At 37.7% G+C, this 22,844-nt stretch overlaps 1 protein-coding gene across 1 annotated transcript in view; it reads left to right on the top strand.

The window, feature by feature from the left end:
- The window catches only part of LOC149782072 (neprilysin-like), a 66,998-nt gene that overhangs the window by 38,562 nt on the left and 5,592 nt on the right, over positions 1-22,844 (top strand). Inside the window, exons 13-17 of the mRNA XM_089935058.1 lie at positions 13,936-14,013; positions 15,268-15,371; positions 19,789-19,847; positions 21,181-21,232; positions 21,935-22,002. Coding sequence (XP_089791184.1) covers positions 13,936-14,013; positions 15,268-15,371; positions 19,789-19,847; positions 21,181-21,232; positions 21,935-22,002 — 361 coding nt within the window. The remainder of the gene's footprint in view (positions 1-13,935; positions 14,014-15,267; positions 15,372-19,788; positions 19,848-21,180; positions 21,233-21,934; positions 22,003-22,844) is intronic.

Raw genomic sequence — 22,844 nt, forward strand, 5'->3', positions numbered from 1 at the left:
ATTTGAGAGAAGATAATATCAATGAGCTCAAAAATAATTTTACGAGATTAGATGCCGCTACGCATTATACCGACTATAATAAAAAATATTACTTGAAAAAAGAGTACATTAATTCATTCGGAAAAGGAACATGGCCGGCTGTAATTTATTTCGGTAGTTTAGGAAGGCCGATGAATTTATACGATCACGGATATTTAAATTTTTCAAAGGAGCTCGATAACTTCGAACAACTATTGGGACGAAAATCTGAACAATCACAAGATTCTGGAAAAAGCACACCACCACCGGAAGATCCTAGAAAAAGCACACCACCACCACAAGATCCTAAAATAGGAAGCGGATATACCATTTGTCCTGACAGCGTTGTCAACGATGTATCTCGCCTCGAAATATTAATTGGAAGAAAACGAGCCGGAAATAACTCTTCTGAAATAATCAACGAGGCCTCCGATATTTGCCAGCGATTATTTCGCGGTGGTGTTATTAACTCCCACATTTACAAAGAGTTCATTGACGAACTTATCGATTAAAACAATCACATTTAGATAACATGATAGTTCACAAACATCAACGCAGACCTAGACAGGTCCGCGTAGCTAACTCTCGATTGCCCGTATATAAATACATCCACGGCAACGGATTAGGCGACATCGTTGGAAGCCTCGTCACGCGAGTAGTCCCTAAAATCGGACCCGCAGCTAAGCAAATTGCATCAAAAGCAATAGGAAAAATTGGCGAGACTGTCATCTCTGGTATTGGTAATTTAGCCAGTAAAGGCTTCAATGTTGTCAAAAGCAAAATATCAAACTTAATGCGTAAAAAAAGCAGCCGGTCAAATTACCTAGCACCAGTGAAATGCCTGCTGATGTCAGTAAAGCTATAAACGACGCAGCAAAATAAAAAAATAAATGACCTAGCACAGGAAGTTGCTAACACAAGTTTCGCAAATGATCTAGCAAAGGAAGTTGCAAATACAAGTTTCATATCGGGTAGCGGTCTTCGTTTTAGATGAAATTCTTAATAATAAATGTTCGCACAAGTGTCAAACGAAGTGTTCGACATGGACGAGCCTGTAGGCAAGGACACATCCGTGCGTGATTTCCAGTATTACTCGTACGACGCAGTGATACCAAATGCACCTAATCGCGTTGAAATTCAAGTTCACGATACAACAAGATATTTTCTTCCATCTGAGGCATATATCGAGTTTACTGGCGACCTTTTAAGACAAAATAATACCGCTTATCCAGCAGGTACTAAAGTCGGATTTGTCAATAACGGTATTATGGCATTATTCAAGAGCGTCACTTACATGATTGATGGAAGAGAAATTGAATCAATCACAGGCAACGCTGATGTTGCAACGACGGTAATAGGTCTAGCCAGATACTCGGATGATTTTATCAGATAGGCTGGCCCTAGTATGATGTTCGCCAAAGATAATTCTAATAACGCTGATCATGTCCAGTATAACATCGGTGTACCGACTAATGCCGCTGGTAATGCTCCCGCCGACACCGCGGATGTAATGATTAACACCAATGGCAATTACAACCTTGGATTTGCCACGCGGAGAGCCATGTTGGTTGGCGATGATCTAAGATTCTCCTGTGCAATTCCTTTATCTCACATTTTTGGATTTTGCAGACATTTCAGGAAAGTTATTTACGGAGCAAAACATACAATTTCCTTTGTTCGAGACGATACAGGAAATGACAGAGCCGTCTGGAGAGACGCTGCTGTTGTTGATCCAGGTAAGGTGTTGCTAACCAAATTTACATTGTGGATGCCAGCGATAGTTCCATCGATAATTGCGGAAGAAAAATTATTGTCATTCATGAATCAAGGTGGTAAATCTGTTATGTCCTGGCTAACAACAACAACCGACTCTATCGACGTTAATATTAATCTAATATTTACCTGGCGAATTGCGTCACAACAAGGCGTCTCGGCACCTAGGCACATCTTTGTTGTTCTTCAAGCTGCAAACAGATACGATCAAATTCACAGTCACATGATATTCGACAGATTCGATGCAACAAATGTATCACTGAGGATAAATGGGCAGCAAGAGCCATCCGAGGAAATATCAATTAATTTTGCCAACTATTCGACGGCTCGCGCGTATCATCGCTTGCTAAGTTTTATGGGTCGCGATCAAAATATCGATACCGGATTGCAAATATCGCAGCTGGATTTTAATACTCTTTATCCTATCTACTACTTTTCCCTGGAACATCTCGATTTGATAAAACAATCTGTCGTTGATATCCATTTCAAAGCCAGAATTAACACAGCTGGACCAGCAAGAGCAATCGCGGTTATTCTCAGCGATAGAACAATGATCCTGGAAGGCATTAGTGGCAGAATGAGAGTCATCGACGCTCCTGTCGAAAAAATGTGACAAAAACCTAGATTTTTCTAAATTTAGATTAAACGATTATTAATATGCCATACGAACACGTCAGCGTAACTCTGACCCCGGGTCAGATGAAAAAACTCCAAACAGCAACAGCAAAGCGATGCGGTGTGAAATTAACCCTGAAAAACGATCAAATTCAGGGCGGACCTAACAAACTGTCGCTAACTAAGAGTCAACGTGAACGTTTCACCAAAGCCAAATCAGCGAATTCCGGCGTTCATGTGAATCTTAGTATAGGTGCCATCAGAGACATGGTCAAAATGGGCGGAATTTTCCCTTTCCTAGCTGCTATTCCTGGATTATTATCCGGGGCTCTTCCGGCAATTGCAAAAGCGATAGGATTAGGTGCGGCTGGAGCCGCAGGCGACAAACTAGCAAAAAGCATAATGGGAGGGCGATACGGTAAAAGAAAGGGAAGCGGCCTTTATCTAAGACGCCCACCGTACGGATCCGGCCTAAGATTAGCACGCCCTATTCAAATTTAGATTTATTCAGCAAAGCAAAGAAAAAAAAAATAAAATTTTTCAGAGGCGTATTTATGCGGGATCAACTACCAGAAAAACCAAATTCTACCGAGACAGGAATAATAAATCTCGATTCAAATACCGGCCCTGGCACGCATTGGGTCGCCTACGCGATTAATCCTCGCGAAGTTGTTTACTTTGACTCATACGGACTAGCGCCACCAAAAGAATTCGTCAATTACGTGTCAAAGTTAAATATTCCGATTTGGTACTCGACACTTCCGACGCAGACGTTAATGGATTCACCAATATGCGGTCCTGAATCAATTAACGTTCTCGACGCAATTTCAAAATCATCCGGTCCGTATCATAGAATCGTATTTGAATATGCCGTAGATAAGTATCATGGTTGATATTTACGGTAGATCTCTATACAAGAAGAAGGAGGTAGATTTGACTGACGTTGATCTATCGAAATTCGCCACCAGAGATGATATTAATAATCTTCTATCGCTGTCAGAGGTAGATCCTGGCGAAGTTGCTATTTTTCAGAGCCGTGAAGGAAGATTACAAACAAGTAACGTGAAAATAACTGATATAATCAAGCGAGACGAATATAACGATCACATTGATCAATTTACTCGTCAATCAGAATTAGTGTTAAAATCTATCGCTGATATTACCAATCTTTAAGCAACGTTACCCTCGAAGGCCGATATCGCGGATGTGGAAAAAAAGGACAATGAATTATCAGCAACGTTGCTTCTGAAGGCCGATAAAACATTACACGACGATCTTCAGGACAGAATGACAAAAAGACTTAACAGGCTAAATAACGATCTTAAAAAACTCGACGATACCTTATCTAAATTTAGCAAAAAAATCGAGGAAGATATAAAAACATCCGGCGATAATTCCTCAGCCGCACACGAATTAGCAAAGAAAAAAGTTGATCAAGCATCACACGATGATCTCAGCGAAAAGGTAGGAAAAATCAACAGGGACATCACTAATGTTTTTGCCGATATTACCGAGATAAAAACCGTAATGAGTCAGAAAAGCGATAAAACGTCGCACCATTATCTCGACGAGAAAACAAAAAAAATCAACGAGGATATTATCAAAATTAACGAGGAAATTAACGTGGTACGTGAATTGGCGCGTCAAAAGGTTGATGTATCGTCGTACGACGGAGAAATTCGAGATTTTAACACGAAACTTCTCGACGCAACCACAAAAATTAACGATATTAACACAAAAATATCATCAGTGAATCTTGAAAAATTAGCGCGTATTAATATACCATCCGAGGTAGAAACAAAAAATCTTAAATGTCATGTGCCATTTGTGTTAAAAATGCAAGCAGGTATATGGACGCCCGAGAATAACATATTTAGCTTTACCGCGCCAATTGCTGGTATATATCGAATATATTTTATCTCCGTGATAAAATTCAAAATAACAATCAGATATCGAGGTCCCTACGACGAATCTTTAAATATTTTTATACTTGCAAATGAAACAGAAATATTTACGCTAGAACCACCATATAGAACCACGACAAATCCAACCCCTTATTATGCAATTTTCGAAACACGCTCATTTAGTTGAATAACCTAACTAATAAATGACCGCATCGGATTACCGATACAATCAGGCGCGTTCGTGGCAGGATTCGCTAAAAAAACTTCTCGACGAGTATCAAACAAAAATAAAGAAATACCAGCGTAGATTGGTTACCATCGATGTTGCCGTGTACGCGGTAAGTGCAATAGTCGCCGGTGCAGGTATAATCTTATCCGCAGTAACAACAATCGCGCCGATTGTAGCAACGATAATAATATCATCAACAACAACAATCGCCGGTGTTCTCAATATTATCGCAAAAAAATATCTTCATGCACAAACGAAAAATTGTCCCTGTACACGAGTAAATTATCCCAGGTCAACGAGGCGTATTCGAAATTATCATCGTTGCTTTCTGAGAGTCTCAACGACGGCGTTATATCTGATCTCGATGATAAATATCTACTCCGAGATTGAACAAATGAATATCAATAATGTCAAAACTAGCTCAAATCGCGACAAACACGACACCGCCGATAACAACGCTGATATCGGCAAGCTCAACCAAGCCAAAATTTAGTATAGATTTTCCAATACCAATTAGCGTCAAGGAAATTGCGCTGTCACAGTTACGCGTCTATAACAGCTGGCCCAATGTTAGATCGAAATCATTCGGTAGATTATTATCGAACAATTCGCTTGTTTTTGCCAACAAAAACAAACCCGATGAAACTCCCGATTGGATCGTCGTTGGCATACCAACAGGCAGTTACGAAATTGAGCAAATCGACAAGGAATTTACCGGTAGAATATCAAATATAACCGGCGATGCTAAGCCAGGAATAAAAATATTAGCACACGAACCAACGTTGTCATCGATAATCGAAGTAAAATCGCCGTATATCGTTGATATTACCAATCATCGATTAGGACCGTGCTAGGTTGGCCTGAAAGGGCGCCTCTGGTAAAACCAGAAAAACCAGATTTTATTATTCCAGGTTGGCACGAGGAAGCTCCTCCAGAATTACCTGAACCAAAAAAATCTGATTTTATTACCGATGAAGGATGGTACGGAAATATCAAACACAAGCCTCTGATCCACAATGCCATCAATCTCATGAATAGCCACAAATTTAACTTGGTGATGTTCGCTTTTACTTTCATAGACAGCAAAATTCTCTCGTGGTTGCCTCTTCCCAAAATTCCTCCAAATGTCGAAGTCTTCGACGCTACCAACATTAGCGGGATAATATTTCCCATAGATGGTATCTTGGTAAGAAAAACCATCGACGAATTTAATCAAGAACATAAATTACAATTAAATTTACTACGAGAATCCTTTCATGAATGTATCTTAAATAGATCAGGCTCATGCAGCGAAATTATCGAACGCGTGAAGATTTTAAATCAACTTGCGAATGATGTTGAATATTATCACGATATGTTCATTCGTTCGATAATTGATGATATATCAATTGCCGATTATGTTCTTCCCATTAGCAGCTTCAGGTTGATCAGAAATTCAGGAGAAAAACAAAACTTTATGACGTTATTCGGACCATTCGAAGAAGCGCTATCAAATTTCAAATTTCCTGGTTACAACGTTGATGAAATGAGAAAATCCGTCACTGATACCATCGATGATTTATTTCCGAAATTACGTGACGCGTGGACTAAAAAAATACAATCAGAATTAATTCTCAAACACAATAATGATCAAACTGGAGGAGGGCGGCATATCTCGCCAGGTATCGTTAATATAACAGAAGTTATCGCGATTTATCTTCACGCGGATGTCGTTGAAGGTAGCTATAATGTAGATTCATCTATGTCAGAACAAGCACAACAGGGATTTATCTTGTATTCGTTTTCACCTAGCACATCTCCGGGATATCTGATAATAAAAGAACCAGTAAATCCGTTCTATCTGCGATGTCACAATCGATTATTGTCAAGGATAAATTTCAAACTAACGGACCAGAATGGAAATTTACTTGATATACGCGAGGAGACGTTAAGTATCAATTTGCTGGTGAGATCGTAGAAAATAGAATCGAAGATTCTTAAGATTTTCAAATCTGCCCACCAGAAAAAAAATGGCAAAAAAATAAATAAAAATCAGGGAAATTTTCAAAATAAGTAAATTTTTTTAATTTTTGTTTTTTTTGTGATATAAATTCTAATTTTGAGAATCTTAAGAATCTTGAGAATCTTTGACGCTAATTTTGAGAATCTTCGATTCTACTTTCGTCGACCAGTTTTTTTAGCTGCCTAACTCGTGAGCTAGTAATTTTTCTCGATTCATATTCGTCTGATAAACTCGATCTTACCTTTTCTACCAGCGTCGATAATTTAACAAAATCCTCGATTTGATCATCGCTGACAGACGCAAGCGATTGGTACATCGCAATTTGGATTTTCTTTATGAATTTATATTCGGATGGTAGCGTGTACCTGTATTCGAGTTTCCCCTGGACGATCGTCTCAAATTCGGACCGGATTTTACCTGCGTCCAAATCCGAAGATAAATTTATATTTTTGTTTTTTAAATCCTCGATGGCTTCGATGATATTATTTATATTCTCCTCGTTCATTTATATTATACTTTGTAATCTTCAATTTAATTTTAGAAAATCTTGAGATTTTTAATCGGATATTATCGGAACATAATAAAATTCGATCCATTCGCCGAATTTATAAGAAAATGCCGCGTTGATCATTTTTTCTGCCGCACGATGCACCGAGGCTGAATTAATACTAAAATATTTTGCAGCGGCACACATCGACGTGAATACAATTTCTTCGTTTGTTTCTCGATTTACTGATTTGACTGCTCTTGGTATTCTATTCCCGCAGCTGTTACCAAATTTAGAGTTTTCACTCGGAGTTACCGCGCGAAGGTTGGATAGTTTGTTATTAACTTTATTTCCGTCGATGTGGTCGATAACAAGACCAATTTCGATTGGTCCGTTGTAGCATTCAAATACAAACCTGTGACACAAATAACTCGTGCATCTTCGTTTTTTGCTTTTGTTGATTGTAAATCTGAGATAACCATATTTATCAACTCTGCCGATATGATTTTTTGTTTTAACATGCCTAACGACGCCATCCGGTGATGATTCGTATCCCTCGATCGTAGGATGAGTTTTAAACTCGTGTGTCATTTCCTCTGGAATTGTTGATTCTGGAATCGCTGATTTTTGATTCATATATAATAATCTATTTGTTTAAATCGTTATTAGCTTGAAATCGATTAATATAATCTTCTTCGCATGTTATAACCGACGAGGATTTTTTTTCGTAATATCGCCGCAATTCCCGATAATTTTTCCCTCCGCAAGCCAAACACAATCGAGTTTTCCCTCGCGTGCCAACTTGACAAACTAAACATCGCTGTGGTCCTTTACTGCCACGCCGAATCGCGTGTATGTGAGCGCCGCAATAATCACCTCTGCAGGATTTGTCAATTATTTGCTGAACCGATTAATATCCACTTGCATTGATTCAATATAATTTAAACATATGTCTAAAATATAATCATGGATACATTTGATCTTGATGAGGCAGAATATATTATTCCTGAAGTTGATCGAGCCAAAAAAGAATTCTTCGATGATGGAGCTGTTCACACTTGGTCAACCTGGAAAACAAATTCCATCGATGCCACGATGAATCTGGAGCGAGCTAAGAAAATAATCGAGCATATAAAAACCGAACACAAAGAAGAGCGATTTATCTTTGGAATAAAATTTATCGCACAAATGCCCGACGATACTTGGATTATTCGTGATAAACGAGATCCTGTGCGCGGTGGTTAGAAAAATGTTATTCTCGATAAAAATTCTAAACCCGGATTGTTATTGGGAATCGATGGCCCTTATTATGCTAGATCTTATCCAGCCAGCGCTGTTGTTTATGGAATTTATCGGCTAAATAATAATCCGGATGTGAAAAACCTACCTGCGATGAAAGAATCACCGATGATAAACTGCGTGGCTGAACGTGTTATCGAGCATATGAAAAACGCTCGACGCGGATCTGGTTTGACTCAACTAAGGCTAGATAAAATTAATGCGTGGGCGAAGACTGTTGCTGATGGTGCATCGGTGGACGACGTTGCTGCGTTGAGTAAAAAATTAAAATTTCCTATCACGGTGAAAACGTTATCGGGAGAAATATTATACTCGTCGCCGTATATATCTCGAGGAGCACCAATCGAGATTATCGACCACAATTCTCACGCGTGGTCGCATTCGGTAATGATATTTCCGCGGGATCGTGTGATTAAATTTTATCCTGTAGATGTTGAGAATTCTGCGGAGAATAATAATTCCGATGCCATGTTCAGATTTATCAGAAAATTAAGCGCATCTGATCCAATATCGATATGGTTGTTCTCGAGCGAGGAAAGATACGATCAATTTATCCTGCCATGTGGTGATATTTACCGGGATGAGATATTACATGAATCGATGAAAAAACTTGCGGTGAAATATTCGTCGAATCCCGATCAATTATTAACGAATTGCTTTACAATTCCGTCCGTTGCTGCTCACGCCGCTAGAGAGAAAAACTCGTGGAGGCCAACAAGAAACGAATTCCTCGCTGATATTCAACTTAGCTGTATCGAATACGGCCATGGAGGATTATGGAATACCAGGTACGATTTCGAAGATATGATCTCCGTTGACATGAGCGCGTGTTATCCTGGAAGTTTCCTTGGATATGGCGATTGTGCCGATTATTTTGCTAAATTCGATCATCCTACCAACGAAATGACAAGAGTAGCAATTAACGGGCCGTTGCCTGATTTTACCATGACCGGATTCGCTTGCGTTACATCATTCGAATTTGCTGAAAATCTACATAAAATTTGTTATATTTGGTTTGGCAGGCATTTATCTCAGCGCCGTTGGGTCCCTACGGTGTTATTGAGATATATGCTAGATTCATCGATGTTAGTGTCGTTGACGGTGAGCGAGGCGATTATATCTTACAGAAAACAGACCGATGTGTGGTTGCCGACGGACTGTGACAACGCGAAAGATATAGGAAGAAAGATAATCGGTAAATTTACTCAAGGTGGATCTGTTGATCACAAGCATCGACACGCTAGGTTGTTTATCAACGACGCTGAGATGGATTTTATAATCGCCGATACGGTATCACGAGGAATATTTTGTAACAGAGAGAATATTATCATTGATGGAACAAAGTTAGGTACCGTGATTAGCTACCTTGACGGAGAATCAGCGCAATATACGAATTTACGGTCATCGATGCTCGCCTATGTAAGTATAAATTTGCTATCGATGATAAACAAATTTTCTGATATCGCATTAAGGGTCGCGACGGATTCATTTTATATCGATAAAAAATACCAATGTAGGCTGAAAAATTTAATTACCGATGGTGGCTCATGGGGAACCTGGAGGATAAAAAACGAGGATATCCTAGATTATTGCGAAGATGCCGATGTTGAAGATCGCAATGAATTCCACCGAGGTAGATTTGGAGAATCTTCGACAGCCGCAGATGCATTTGACCCAATTTCACGCAGTAAATTCGTTTACCTAAATGGACCTGGCGGTAGCGGTAAAACAACGCGAGCGATAACTTTATTTGCGAACTCCGATATGATCGTGTTGACTCCGACTCATAGATTAGCGCGAGAAATAAAGCAACGTGGCGTTGGTTCTTGCACGTATCACAGTTATTTCAAATACAGCGGCGGATCATGGGACTCGGCGCATATGGGCAATAAATATATCAACAAGATCATAATATTCGATGAGATTTGCACGGTAAATTTAGATATACTAAAATCGATATTAGCTTGGCTGGAAGGAAAAAACACCGCTGTGATAATGTGTGGCGATCATGGCCAACCTAATCCTATTGATGGTGAATCGCCTCACGAATGGCTCAGAAACTTCGTTGATTATTACGAGGAAATTGACGCTGATTATAGATCGACGGATATTTTGTTGACCGAATTTAAAAAATTAATTCGATTACAACCTAACAAGATTCAGTGTGACGTCATGAGAAAAATAATCGACGAAACTCCGATGAGCGATTTTCTAAATTTGTGGCGTCCTGATCATCTAATCGTTGCTAGTAGGAAAATTATTCGTGATATTATTCAGGAAATGTTATTCAAGCTGCATTGTGAGAAATTTCCAACGCTGCAGGTACCGTTGTGTTATAGGCCCGCTAATACTCGACGACAAAATATCAGCGTTACTTTGCCATGCGGAGAGGAAAAGATTTTGGTCTTGAATGATATTATCTTTGTTGATATTAATCTTGTTAATGACGCGCTAAATGCAGAAAAATCGCCATGGAAATTAGGTTACGCAACAACGATACATTCATCGCAGGGATTGACCGTAGATGGCCAAGTTTGGATCGTCGATGACAGAATTTCTTGGTCAAATTTGGTATATTTGGCCGTGTCGAGAGTAAGAAAATTATCTCAGCTAGGACGAATTCGAGTAAATTACATTAATGACGCTGGCGGTAGTTGAGTATCTTCTGGTACTATTTGTAATTCCTCCTTGGTAAATCCGCGTTGTGGCGCTAGCGAATCTAGGATATAAATTGCAGGTCTTCCTGACGATCTTGTTACAGCTGATATTTTATGTGTTGTAACGCTCCAGGTTGGATCGGTTGCTCTTTTTCTGCCTCCTTCGGCTTCACCTTCCTTATATAAATATCTGACTGTGACGCTACCTAGCACAGGCTGAATTGTGGAATCTCGCTTTAGGGGTATATTCGATTTTGTGATTGCAATTGCAGGTTTCATTGATATTGTTCGAGTTATTTCGTTATTTAGCGCGTTAATTACATGAGGCAATCTTGATGCCCAATCATGAGATCGATTATCTTGAATAAATTCTCGCGCGTATTGGTATCCGAATAATCGTTCTGCAAGTGTTTTATTGAATCTTTCGACGATAGCTTGATTGCGATGAACACCTACAATACCGCGACGGATTTTCACATTATTCTTTTTCATCAATGAAGTAACCGCGCCGAGGAATTCTCGACCTGGATCAACCTGGAGAAGATTCGGCCATGTTAACGGGGATCGTGAATAAATTTCGTTAAACACCTTAGCGATCTCCGTTGCTGTTTTATTCGATAATGGCTCTGCTTCCTTGTACCTGCTAGCGATATCGACAATAGTCAACACATATTTGTATGTGACTCCGTCGACGGTATCGTGAGGAAGAAACATCAGATCCGCTTGATGGACCTCGTTGGGAACACTGACAGTAAAACTCGCGTATGGTATTTTCTTAGGTGGAGGCAGATATATTTGCCAAATTGCCTGTTTCGATAACCACGATTCTGCGACGGACTGTTTTACTTTAGCGGCCTTAGCGAGTTTGGCAATTGCTGATTTTCCTCGCCAGAATCCTCGCGGAGAATAATATATCTGCTCCATATTATTTACCAGCGCCGAATACTAATTTGCCTTTCATCGCGCCTTTTACCATCCATGTTGCTAATTTCTCTTTGAAACTTTTATTAGGAATCGCGTCTAATGCGTGAATTAGCTTGATATCAGCGAGATGTCTCTGTTGTAAATATCCGCTGCGATATGCGAGGTCGTGATAGTAACAAGCTTTATCGATGGCGTTTACCGGATTTTCGCCTTGAAATGGTTGGTCATTATCGTCAAGTCTGATATCGAGCCTCGTTCCGGGTCCGCAATAATTATATCCTGGCAGATGCTTCTCTCCGGGATATTTCGCCCAGGGGGTCCCAGGTAGATTTGTCAAGGAGGCTGCGATATCTCCTCCGGTTCTTCTAGTTTTTTTTTACAAATCTAAACTTGCGCGTCTTACAAACTTCACATTCTCCTGCAATTGCGTTCCTGTTGTTGCGTGTGACGATTTCGGTTGGATTTATCGTAGCTGTGTGCGTGCGACACTTAACACAATATAGATCCATGTATTCTAGTAACATGAATGTAATTGATTTTTCAGCCACGAAGCGACGCGAGCAGGTAAAACATCATGCGGTATTACCAAATTCGATCAGAATGATAATCATTGGCCCGTCAGGATCTGGTAAGACACAATTGTTATTGAATTTGATCATGCGATGGCTGAAATGGGATAAATTGTACTTGGTTGCATCATCCGTGGACGATCAGCGTTGTTACCAAGTGTTAAAAGAATTTAGCGACAATACCGACGAAGGCACAATCGAATTCATCACGGATATCAATGAAGCTCCATCTGTGGAGAATTTGGACGGAGATATTAATAATCTTGTTGTATTCGATGATGTTATGCTGGACAAGCAAACTAATCCGGCCAGGATATTCTCGCGTGGCAGACACAAAAACACCGATGTTATTTACGTAACACAGAGATACACGCAGATTCCAAAGGTGATTAGGGACAATTGCAATATTTTATCTGTATTTAACGGCGTAGACACGCACATGTTGAGAAATATCCATCAGACCTGGTGCAACGGTGACATGGATATAAATAAATTTAAAAATTTGTTCAGCCGCGCTCAGATGACGCCGCATGGTTTCATCACGATAAATCTTCATGATCCACGAAGTCGGTATCGTATCGGTCTTGATCAAATTTATTCATGAAAACGCAGCCCCACGTTGCAACAAAAAACAAATAATTATTCCCGATAATTTATTTTCCTGTCTCGGACGCTATATTTATTGCACACCTGGTATACACACCTGATGCATCGAGTCTGAAATGCACGAAAATTAGCTTCCGTAGAAGGCCGTAAAAGTGAAATCCGAGGCTTCTACGGAGAAAGTTCCCGTAGGAAGGTTTATTTGGTCTGGAACCAATGGTCTGTACAACTTCCCTGCTGCTTCCCCTATCATCACACCAGTTACAGGTATCGAATGTATATGATTCGCTGTGTAAACTAATTAACAGAACATTTACTAGTATAGGATATCTTGGATTCCTTGTGTAAACCAATGAATACAACAGTTAAAAGTATGATATGTCTTGGATTCTTTGTGTACGCTCATTAACACAACAGTTACAATTATGGAATGTCTTGGATTCTTTGTGGAAATCAAAGAATTGATATGACGTATGCAAATATGACAAAAATATATTCAGACACAACTAGAAAAGCAGTTTAATGTCAACTGAAATAATGAAACAGGAAGAGAATACATAATGGTAATGACAGGACATGTCTAAAAACTATATGCATTGAAACACATGCACAATACCCTTAAACCCCCATATATCACGTACGCTAACAACACAACCACTTTATCCGTCAAAAACCCGTATATCACAACACACACACACACACACACAGATTATATATATATATATATATATATATATATATATATATATATATATATATATATATATATATATATATATATATATATATATATATATAGAAAGATAGATAGATAGATATATATAGATATATATTAAGAACACATTTCGGTTTTAGGCGAAGGCAATAAGGGGATGGATTGGATATCCAGGCGATTTAATCAACGATACTGTCTTAGAAAGCATTTATGAAAGTGTAAGTATATTTGATTGCTTGCTTCATTTCAGTCTTCATTAATTAATTATCACCAGCCATAACCCCGTTAATAACATAAGAAGTCAAGAACTCATGCAAACCTAACGTATTTCTCATTTATTATTACGCTCTGCTTTTGTTCATTGTAATATGATATACAGTGTTCAGAAAAGATCCATTTCGTTACCGTGGTTGTTTGGGAAATAAAGTACGACAGCAGATGAAAACGAAATATGTTATAGGATCTCAGTGAGCATCTGGATGAACTTGACTTTGCATTACAGGACTCAGATGATTAATCAGTTTTCATATATGGTCTCCACGTTTGTTTCTTAGTACTGAACTTTTCACTGTGTTCAAATCATAATAAATAATATAAAATACCCCATTAAACGATGAATTCAGTATGAAATTCTTGTCGTACATCATCCGGCAGTTGTTTGAGAGACTCGACTGTAAACAAACCACCGTGCAATACTCACTGTGCACTGTCTCTGAAATACACACGTACAACCCACATTATAATGCTTAAATTCTAAAGTAGAAATAATTACCTTTTAATCGATGCCAAGAATGTCTATATCTAACTTTTGTGCTTGAGGGATGACAAAACAAAAGCTTTAAAAATTCACTGGGACGACATTGGTTTGTACTGAACCGGAAGTAATAATTGTGACCTGAGTTCATCACACATTTTTTGGCATCTGGAAGATCTAAACATCGCATTAGACACAGTTGAGCATCTGCATGATCTAGATTTGACGCAATACGCTATCTTATGTTCAGTATTAAGCGAAATGCAAAAAGGGACGATTTAAGATCACGTGGATTCAAACACAAAGTTGTGTTTATTAATCATCTACATCGTATACAACATATTATGCGCGAGACAGGTATCGCGAGACACAGTGATATAGTATTTACTGTAACGAATTCACGCTTTAATTTCTAATATATTCTTTTACTGCTTTTAAATCATCTGCATCCATCCATGTTGTTTGTTACAGCCGATTGATTTTAATCCTCAATCCATCATATTCCGTGGATCAATTGCCGTTTGTCTGTAATATTTATTTTGACAGTTTCTTTTTCTCACTAATTATACACATGTATTTATGTCAGTAACTGCTTTTGTTTAATTGAGCTAACTGTAAGCGCAAAGTAATGGTACACGAACATCAACTTAAACTCAATATAGTTTTACCTTTTGAAATATATAAATGTGTATGGGTGTACATAGTTTGTACATTACAGGTGACAGCGGATCGAGATACATATTTTGAAAATATTTTAAACAACCTCCAGAGGGCGGCAGTGGGTGGCCTAGATAATCTACGAAAAGAATATAATAAGAACGTGTAAGTACTAACTAGTGTGCACGCCAGTTTATCTTCATGCCCTAATATGAAATGTGACTGAGGAATATGGTTCAACTCTTTTTCATCCGAACGTATCGTGTCTGTTCACCCATTTATCTTTATAAATTGTTTCGTTTAGGTCAATTCCACAATCAATTTGATGTAGCATGCGTGTTTGATGAAAACATTGATGTCTTTTCCTTAAGTCAAACTATTGTACTTGTGTGTGTTGTTTTCCCAGCACACCTATAACCGCTCAGTGATGTATAAGTTCATGAATTGAAATGGAGAAGCTACTGTGTTGCATGCGACAATAATGGTTCCTGTGTCATGACATCTGATTTATTCATATGTATATCATTTATTCTTTGAAAACTATTGAAATATCCAGTAGGGATAATTTTATCTAAATTAACAGTTGTAAAAGAAAAGGTACGATACTTATTTTTCGAGTCAGGTCTGTGTAGATATATGGAAATATTTCATAAGTGAAGTGTGAAATATTGCATTGTCTCGATTGGTGAAGCCATGAGTGTCAATACCAAATATTCCCACCTCACTAGTAAAATATTTCCTTATATTTACTATAAACGTAGGGTTATCTTTTATTATATAAATGGATCGTTTCTCCGTTCTGTGCCAATGCGATTTACGGTTGCATTACTACATCGAAAAAAACAAGTGCCGAAACTGACAATTATGTTAGGACAGCTACCTCTCACAAATTTAATTTGTATAAAATAATACTTGACATTGTGTATTTTGTTAAAAAAGGACAATTTTCAAATAAAATGAAGAGATTTTTTTATATTCCTTAACAAATTTTTTGCACGGATTGATACATTGAACAACGTTTGGGTGGGCGTACACAGAAACATTACAGAGTCGTCACATCCGACAGATCCCACAGCGTGTCATATTTAAGCAAAAGATTTTTTAAAAATTGCGAGTTTACGTTTATAAATTCAGTTCTTTATCTTGTTCATTTCTGAATTTAAACGTGATTTTTTGGTCTTGGCGTTCTTGCAGACAAGTCGAATAAAAGTGTCTGCACCAAAATTTCGATTATCACTCATTTCGGTTTCCAATCATTACTCATCCATGCCAAATTTCTCAGTCGTTTTCAAACATGACTATGTGTCGAGTGTTTGAAGCACTACATAAATAATTCTTTTACAATATATAAGTAAGCGCGTTTTTCCTAAAAATGGACCCTTTTCTCGCAGAATGTAAAAGGCATATGACACTCTGTGGATTAAAAAATATCAAATATCAATGGTTCACGCATTATTAATGTGCAGGACTGATGTAGAAAACTAGCTTTAAAAATAATTCTTGAAGTCCACTTCTTGTAGTTTGGACTTCGTTCGGCAATTTGTGATGGCCATTGACACATTGTATGATATATGATATATTTATCCTGAGAGAGAGAGAGAGAGAGAGAGAGAGAGAGAGAGAGAGAGAGAGAGAGAGAGAGTCTTGATCTGGAAATACAGATTTGGAAAAGATACATAAGGCAGATATAGTTCCTAAATGGATAAAAGTGGGGTTTGAAAGCCGCCACGCTGTTGGATTGCAGTTTTCTTTGTATGAGCAACACACTAAAAGTGAATTCAAAATGGGTTTTTAATTCTATACTCAGCCTGCGAAGTGTGTTGACGTGCATGGGAAGTTCTTTGAGAGGATGTACAGAGGCACAGTTTACTAATAAAGATCCTTGTTGAATATTATTTCGAAGTACACTTTACCAGTTTTCTGACCACAGTTGCCTCCTATTCTAAGGATCATGCGCGGTTCTCAATTTGTACAAGTTTCCTTGGGCAGGAAGGAGGAGTTTAACAGTTCAAGGTTTGCTAGTCTTTTCAAGCCTTCAGCAAACGTTTGCTCACATCAAGCCTTGCCTGGTTATGATTATTGTACCATATATGAAAAACAATGGATTTCAAATTAGCCAGGACCTAAGGACTGGGAATTTCTTACGGTGTTCGGTATGTAAGGGACACTTTTATTGAAGGAAATAGCCCTTTAAGAACAAAAAAACTCCACTTGCTTGCTTTGAAAGGATGGTGTAAAAAATGACAATTATGTTTTATTCTTTTCGGAAGTCGTGACAGACTTAAGCATATTCATGCATTCAAAAACATGAAATGAACAATAAGTTGAAAACAATATAGATGTAAGAAGTTTTGTGGAATTAGAGGCGATGGCTCTTGGAGGTCAGAATGGTTGGGACTAGAATGGTACTGCTGGCAGAAGAGTGGAACTTCCCTCCAATCTCAGTAGTTGGATTTTTGTACATTAATTGCTTTAAATGATCACTTCTTGGCTCTCCACACTACATTGTGCTCTAGACTAAATGAACTGGGACTACATTCATCATTACCTAAATGTAAACAGAAGCGAAAAAAGAAACGTTGTTTCAAAGCTGGCCGGCGTAGAACAGGAAGAAGAATCCCAGTTATCTCCCTTATTTCGGCACAACCATTTAAAAAAAATTTGACCGTTAATTTAGATAACCTAATTCAAATCCCTATTAATTCGTCAACCTTTATGTCAACTATCCAAGAAATGCCTCTGCGCATTGCATTATTCAATGCCCAGTCAGTAGGACCACCGGAAAAGCACACAGAAATAGTTAATTTTATCAAAGACCAAAATGTTTACATATTTTTCCTGCCAGAAACATGGCTTAAAACATCCGGCGATGAGCCCAAGTGTGCGGATCTAACACCCACTGGTTACTCCATCAAGTCGTCCCCTCGTAATTCTTGCGGAGGTGGAATTGCTGTCATCACAAAGAACTTCATGATAAAACGTCTTAACTACACCACAACATTCAATTTCCACCACACATAGTTTGAACTAGTCCAAACCACACTCACACTGGAGCAAAGGTCAGTGCATTTTTTCTGCCTATACCGCCCTCCTCCTAGTAGAAAAAACAAGCTGGCTGACTCTCTCTCTTCTTGGAGCTGTTTCCAAATCTCCTGGACTATGGAAATTCGATAGGCGGCAACCAGATTATTCTTGGAGATTTCAACTTTCACTTTGACAAAAATAAAGTATATATTTAACAGAACAAATGATGCGGACAAGGCACCATCTAATATCACCTTTTAAACTAAAAAATAAAAATGCATACATTTTCTTAAAGATAGTTTTCAAACTTTCTAAATAGATGCCGATCTACCATTAAATATGGATGCAATAACTAAAAAGAACAACATTTTACACGACTTATTCTAAAATAGTACTAATTAGAAACTGACAGGATGTATGGTTCCATTAAGTTTGTTAACATTGTGCCAGTAGTTTCAATTCACATTAGAAAACAATGTTTAAAAATGGCTGACGTCGCAAACTATAACTAAAAAAGAAAATAAACACTTGTTCTCAAAAACCGCTAGGTAGATTTTAGCCATTTTTATCTAATCATCCGGGCATTTAAATCTTTCACACTTGCTGAAATAATGTATATATGCATTCAAATATATATGTTGATACTAATAATACAAACATTTCAATGACGTCTGGTATAATAAAAAAACCAGGAGAAAAATTTCTACAAGTTTGATATTGAGATCCCAGTTTGAAGGTCTTTTAATTTTATACCAAAATTCTGATCTCACATCATATATGGTTGACAACAATAAAGAAAACTTCAGAGAACTTTTTGTTAAACATCCAGTCACCAGAATGTTTAAATGTTGATACGAAACACATGCATAATCTTTTTTTTCCTAACTGCTCATTGTATATACCGTTTAGGCAATTATCATGCAGGTAAGTGATCTTAAGGGCCACTGGAACCTCTTGCTTTAAGTCTGACCCTTTTAAAACAAACGTTGCAAGAACGAACAACAGTTCTATTAATCATCACGTCGAATGATTTTATTGTTTGAGTAACGAGACAAAATGTATGTTTCGAGAAACCGGTCATGTCATATAGGAATGTCTGTTACATTTACAATTTCGTATTCAGTACTGATCCGGTGGCTTGGTGGTTAGAGCGTCCACCTTGGATGCGGGAGGTTGCGGGTTTGAACCTTGGCAGAGTCATACCAAAGACTTATACAAAATGGTCCTTACAGCTACCTTGCTAGGTGCCAAAGACTTATAAAAATGGTACAAACAGCTGCATCGCTTGGCGCTCAGCATTAAGCGGTTAGTGTTAGGACTGGTCGGCCTGATGTCTGAATAATGTGACTATGTGGGACATCGTGATACATGTCTGCGGCATGATGCCTCGGTGCTAGACATCACTATACACTGCCACACTGCGGACATCGTAGACGTATGACTGAAACATTGTTGAAGCTAAGGTAAAAATCCAAATCAGAATCACACACACCTTCAGTAGCCTTGATGTTTGCGTATCAGTTTTCCAAGCAACATTCTTCATTTTCTTTCATTTTAGGTGGACCACACCGCCAGCAACAGTTAATGCTTTCTACCATCCAGTTCTCAATGTGATAAGTATGTATCATCTGCTGCCATTGATTTTCTTCTTTGCTCATGAGAAAGGGGTATATTGAATTCTTGTTCTTCGTCCATCTGCAGTTGTTATTTATGACTTTATGACAGCTTCTTGTACACATTTCTGGGTTATAGTTATACAGTTTGGTATGCAATTCTCATAAAACTATTAACACATTTCTTCCTAATGCATACTGCTAATAGTACAAAAATGTGTGTAGAGCTGTTGTCAGTCCATGATTAAAATAAATTGCTGTAATTTCATTATACACCTACATTTTCTTAATTCAATAGGAAAACAGTGCTATAATCGTCCTATACTCCTTCAGATGCTTTCACTTCAACATTATGGATGCTTGCCATCTTGTTACAAGTATACACTTGAACAGCATTTCTAATATATATATATATATATATATATATATATATATATATATATATATATATATATATATATATACAGATAGATAGAGAATCATGAGTTTAGAATCACAGAATGATTAACTCTCACAAAGAAAAAGAAAAGAGTGTTAAAAGCAAGAGTCTCTATCGAGCAAAAGATGCACCTTTATGTCCATGACCTTGGCTTTATGCTGATTGTCTTCGCGTATTTCCAAACAGCTCAAGACAACAGTTGGTGTCAACTGGTTGGTTTTTAAACTCTCAGATACTACAGTACTTTTCTATAATCATCTAATCATCATACGTCACGAATCTATAATTTCACTATTGTATAGTTTTCTTGTTTCATATTTGTAAAATTCACATGTAAGCTTTTCCAAGCCAAATATGAGTACTTCAAACTAGGAAACACAAAACACGACACAAATGCCTAATACAAATAATTATTCCTTTCTCAAATTAATAAACACATCTACCTACAAATAACCAGGTAATACCCTACGTTAAGAAATTAAAGAGGGTTCATTTTTTCGGAATTAATCCGTGCTATCATAAAAGCCAGTGAATATTGTACATATGCATCTAGAATTTGGCTAATTATTCAGGATGAAAAATATCTTCCTAACTCCGACTCCACATAATGAACAGAATCTAACAAATCTATAAAAGCAGACGTAAATACAAAGAACATAACACCCTAGATTTATTACATTATGTTAAGAATCGATAACAATAAAATCTGCAAAAGTCAAAATCGCACTTTTGAAGTGTACTTATTTTTATATTTTTCTCGAATGATAAAGTACATTGCATACTTCTATTTTAATATTCATATATTTATATTTAGCGAAAGGAGAGTGACTAGTTCTGGTTTTATTTTATTTCTTTCCCAGTCATGAACGTCTGCAAATTTTCTTGCTTTCTTTTTCAGTGTTTCCCGCCGGAATTCTACAGCCGCCATTTTATGCCAAAGATCAGCCTAAGTAAGATATAACTTTTTACCGAAATCTTTGATCTTCAGTAATTTATAACTCGAACCACAAAAGACAAATTTTACTAATTAATCTGGAGTGGATAACTCAGTTTTATTACTTTTCGAATCGAAACGATCTGTGGTTATTTAACACAATGGTTGAAGAGGAAAAACATAACAATTAAAAACTTTCTCGATCCTTCTGGGGAGATTGTGGCCATATGAAATATTTATTTACACGACACAAGTAATGAAAAGAATTATGCACTAGTATCACAGCTCCATTATACGAGTTCAATACAACACATCAACGATACGTGAGCATACTATTAAAGGCGATCGAATATAAATGTAGTCATGGCGTTGTAACTTTTTCCAGTGGGTCATTTTGTATGTAGACAATATAACAATCAGTTTCGTCATTTTGATCAATATAATCCAATCTCATACTTGTCTCATGTGAAACTTATAAGTATGATATTCTGGTTGCCAAGGCAACACAAATAAATACATTCAATCGCTTTATTGATTTCACAAGCAGCGAGAATACACAATAAACTATTTCTGTGGTAGAATTCATAAGGAAAAAAACTATTGTGGTGTCTTGAAGTTTACGGATACCACCATGATTTTTACATTTAACTTCTTCCTCTCAAACATTCCGAGGCCTTTCTTTATTTCTTCATTTACCATCTTACTTCCTTTTTTTCAGGTCCATGAATTACGGGGGTATTGGAGTTGTGATAGGTCATGAAATAACACACGGGTTTGATGACGTAGGTAGGAGCGATAACTTCCCATTTGACACGTAAACCACCCAAATCTGTAAATTTTAAAAGACTATACAGAGCACGCGTACAAGATAAGAAAACAGCGAATTAAACACCGGTCGTCTCACTTACCAATTATCTGCAAAATAATGGAAAATTAAAAACAAAACACGAATGATCATTGCAATTACAATGTTAAAATGAATTCATGTCATTGGTAGAAATCCCTGCATTTATAATTATATTCCTGTAAAACAAAGAAGAGCTCGGTTGTTAGCGCGCAGACATAGCAACCAGATTATTGCGAATTCAAATCCTGATTTGACCAATTCAAGTTGGCCAAAGCTATTTGTGTCTGGGTCAATCTGTTTAAAATCAGATCACCACCGTCCTACGTGAAGATCTGACAGCTACCGCCTCTTCTTCTGCACCTGCGCACTGTGCCTTGCAAGATTGTTTTTGCCAGTCCAGATGATCTTGAGACATGACTGTACCACTTCATTTTGCGTTTCTTCGCGGTGTTTGAGAGGTCTTCATAGGGTCAGATGGCTCGTTGGATCCTGCTGTGGACCTCTTTGTTGGTTACATTTTACATGTATAAGGTGTCCCAAGATTTTGTGGTAGCATCTCATTTTGAAGGTTTGAATCCTTCTTTTTAGGTCTGCTGTTAGCGTCCGTGCTTCACAAGCATACAGAAACATGTATATGACAATTGAGCGCATCAGCTTTATTTTGGAGCCAAGAGAAATGCTGGTGTCGTATGATATTGGGATCAACCTTGTTATTGCTGATGTTGTCTGGACAATCCTGCAAAGTATTTCTGGTTTGGAGCTCTCATCTGTGTTAATTGAT

The sequence above is a fragment of the Sinohyriopsis cumingii genome, chromosome 15, assembly GCF_028554795.1.
Source record: "Sinohyriopsis cumingii isolate HCF-2022 chromosome 15, ASM2855479v2, whole genome shotgun sequence".
NCBI lineage: Eukaryota > Metazoa > Mollusca > Bivalvia > Unionida > Unionidae > Sinohyriopsis > Sinohyriopsis cumingii.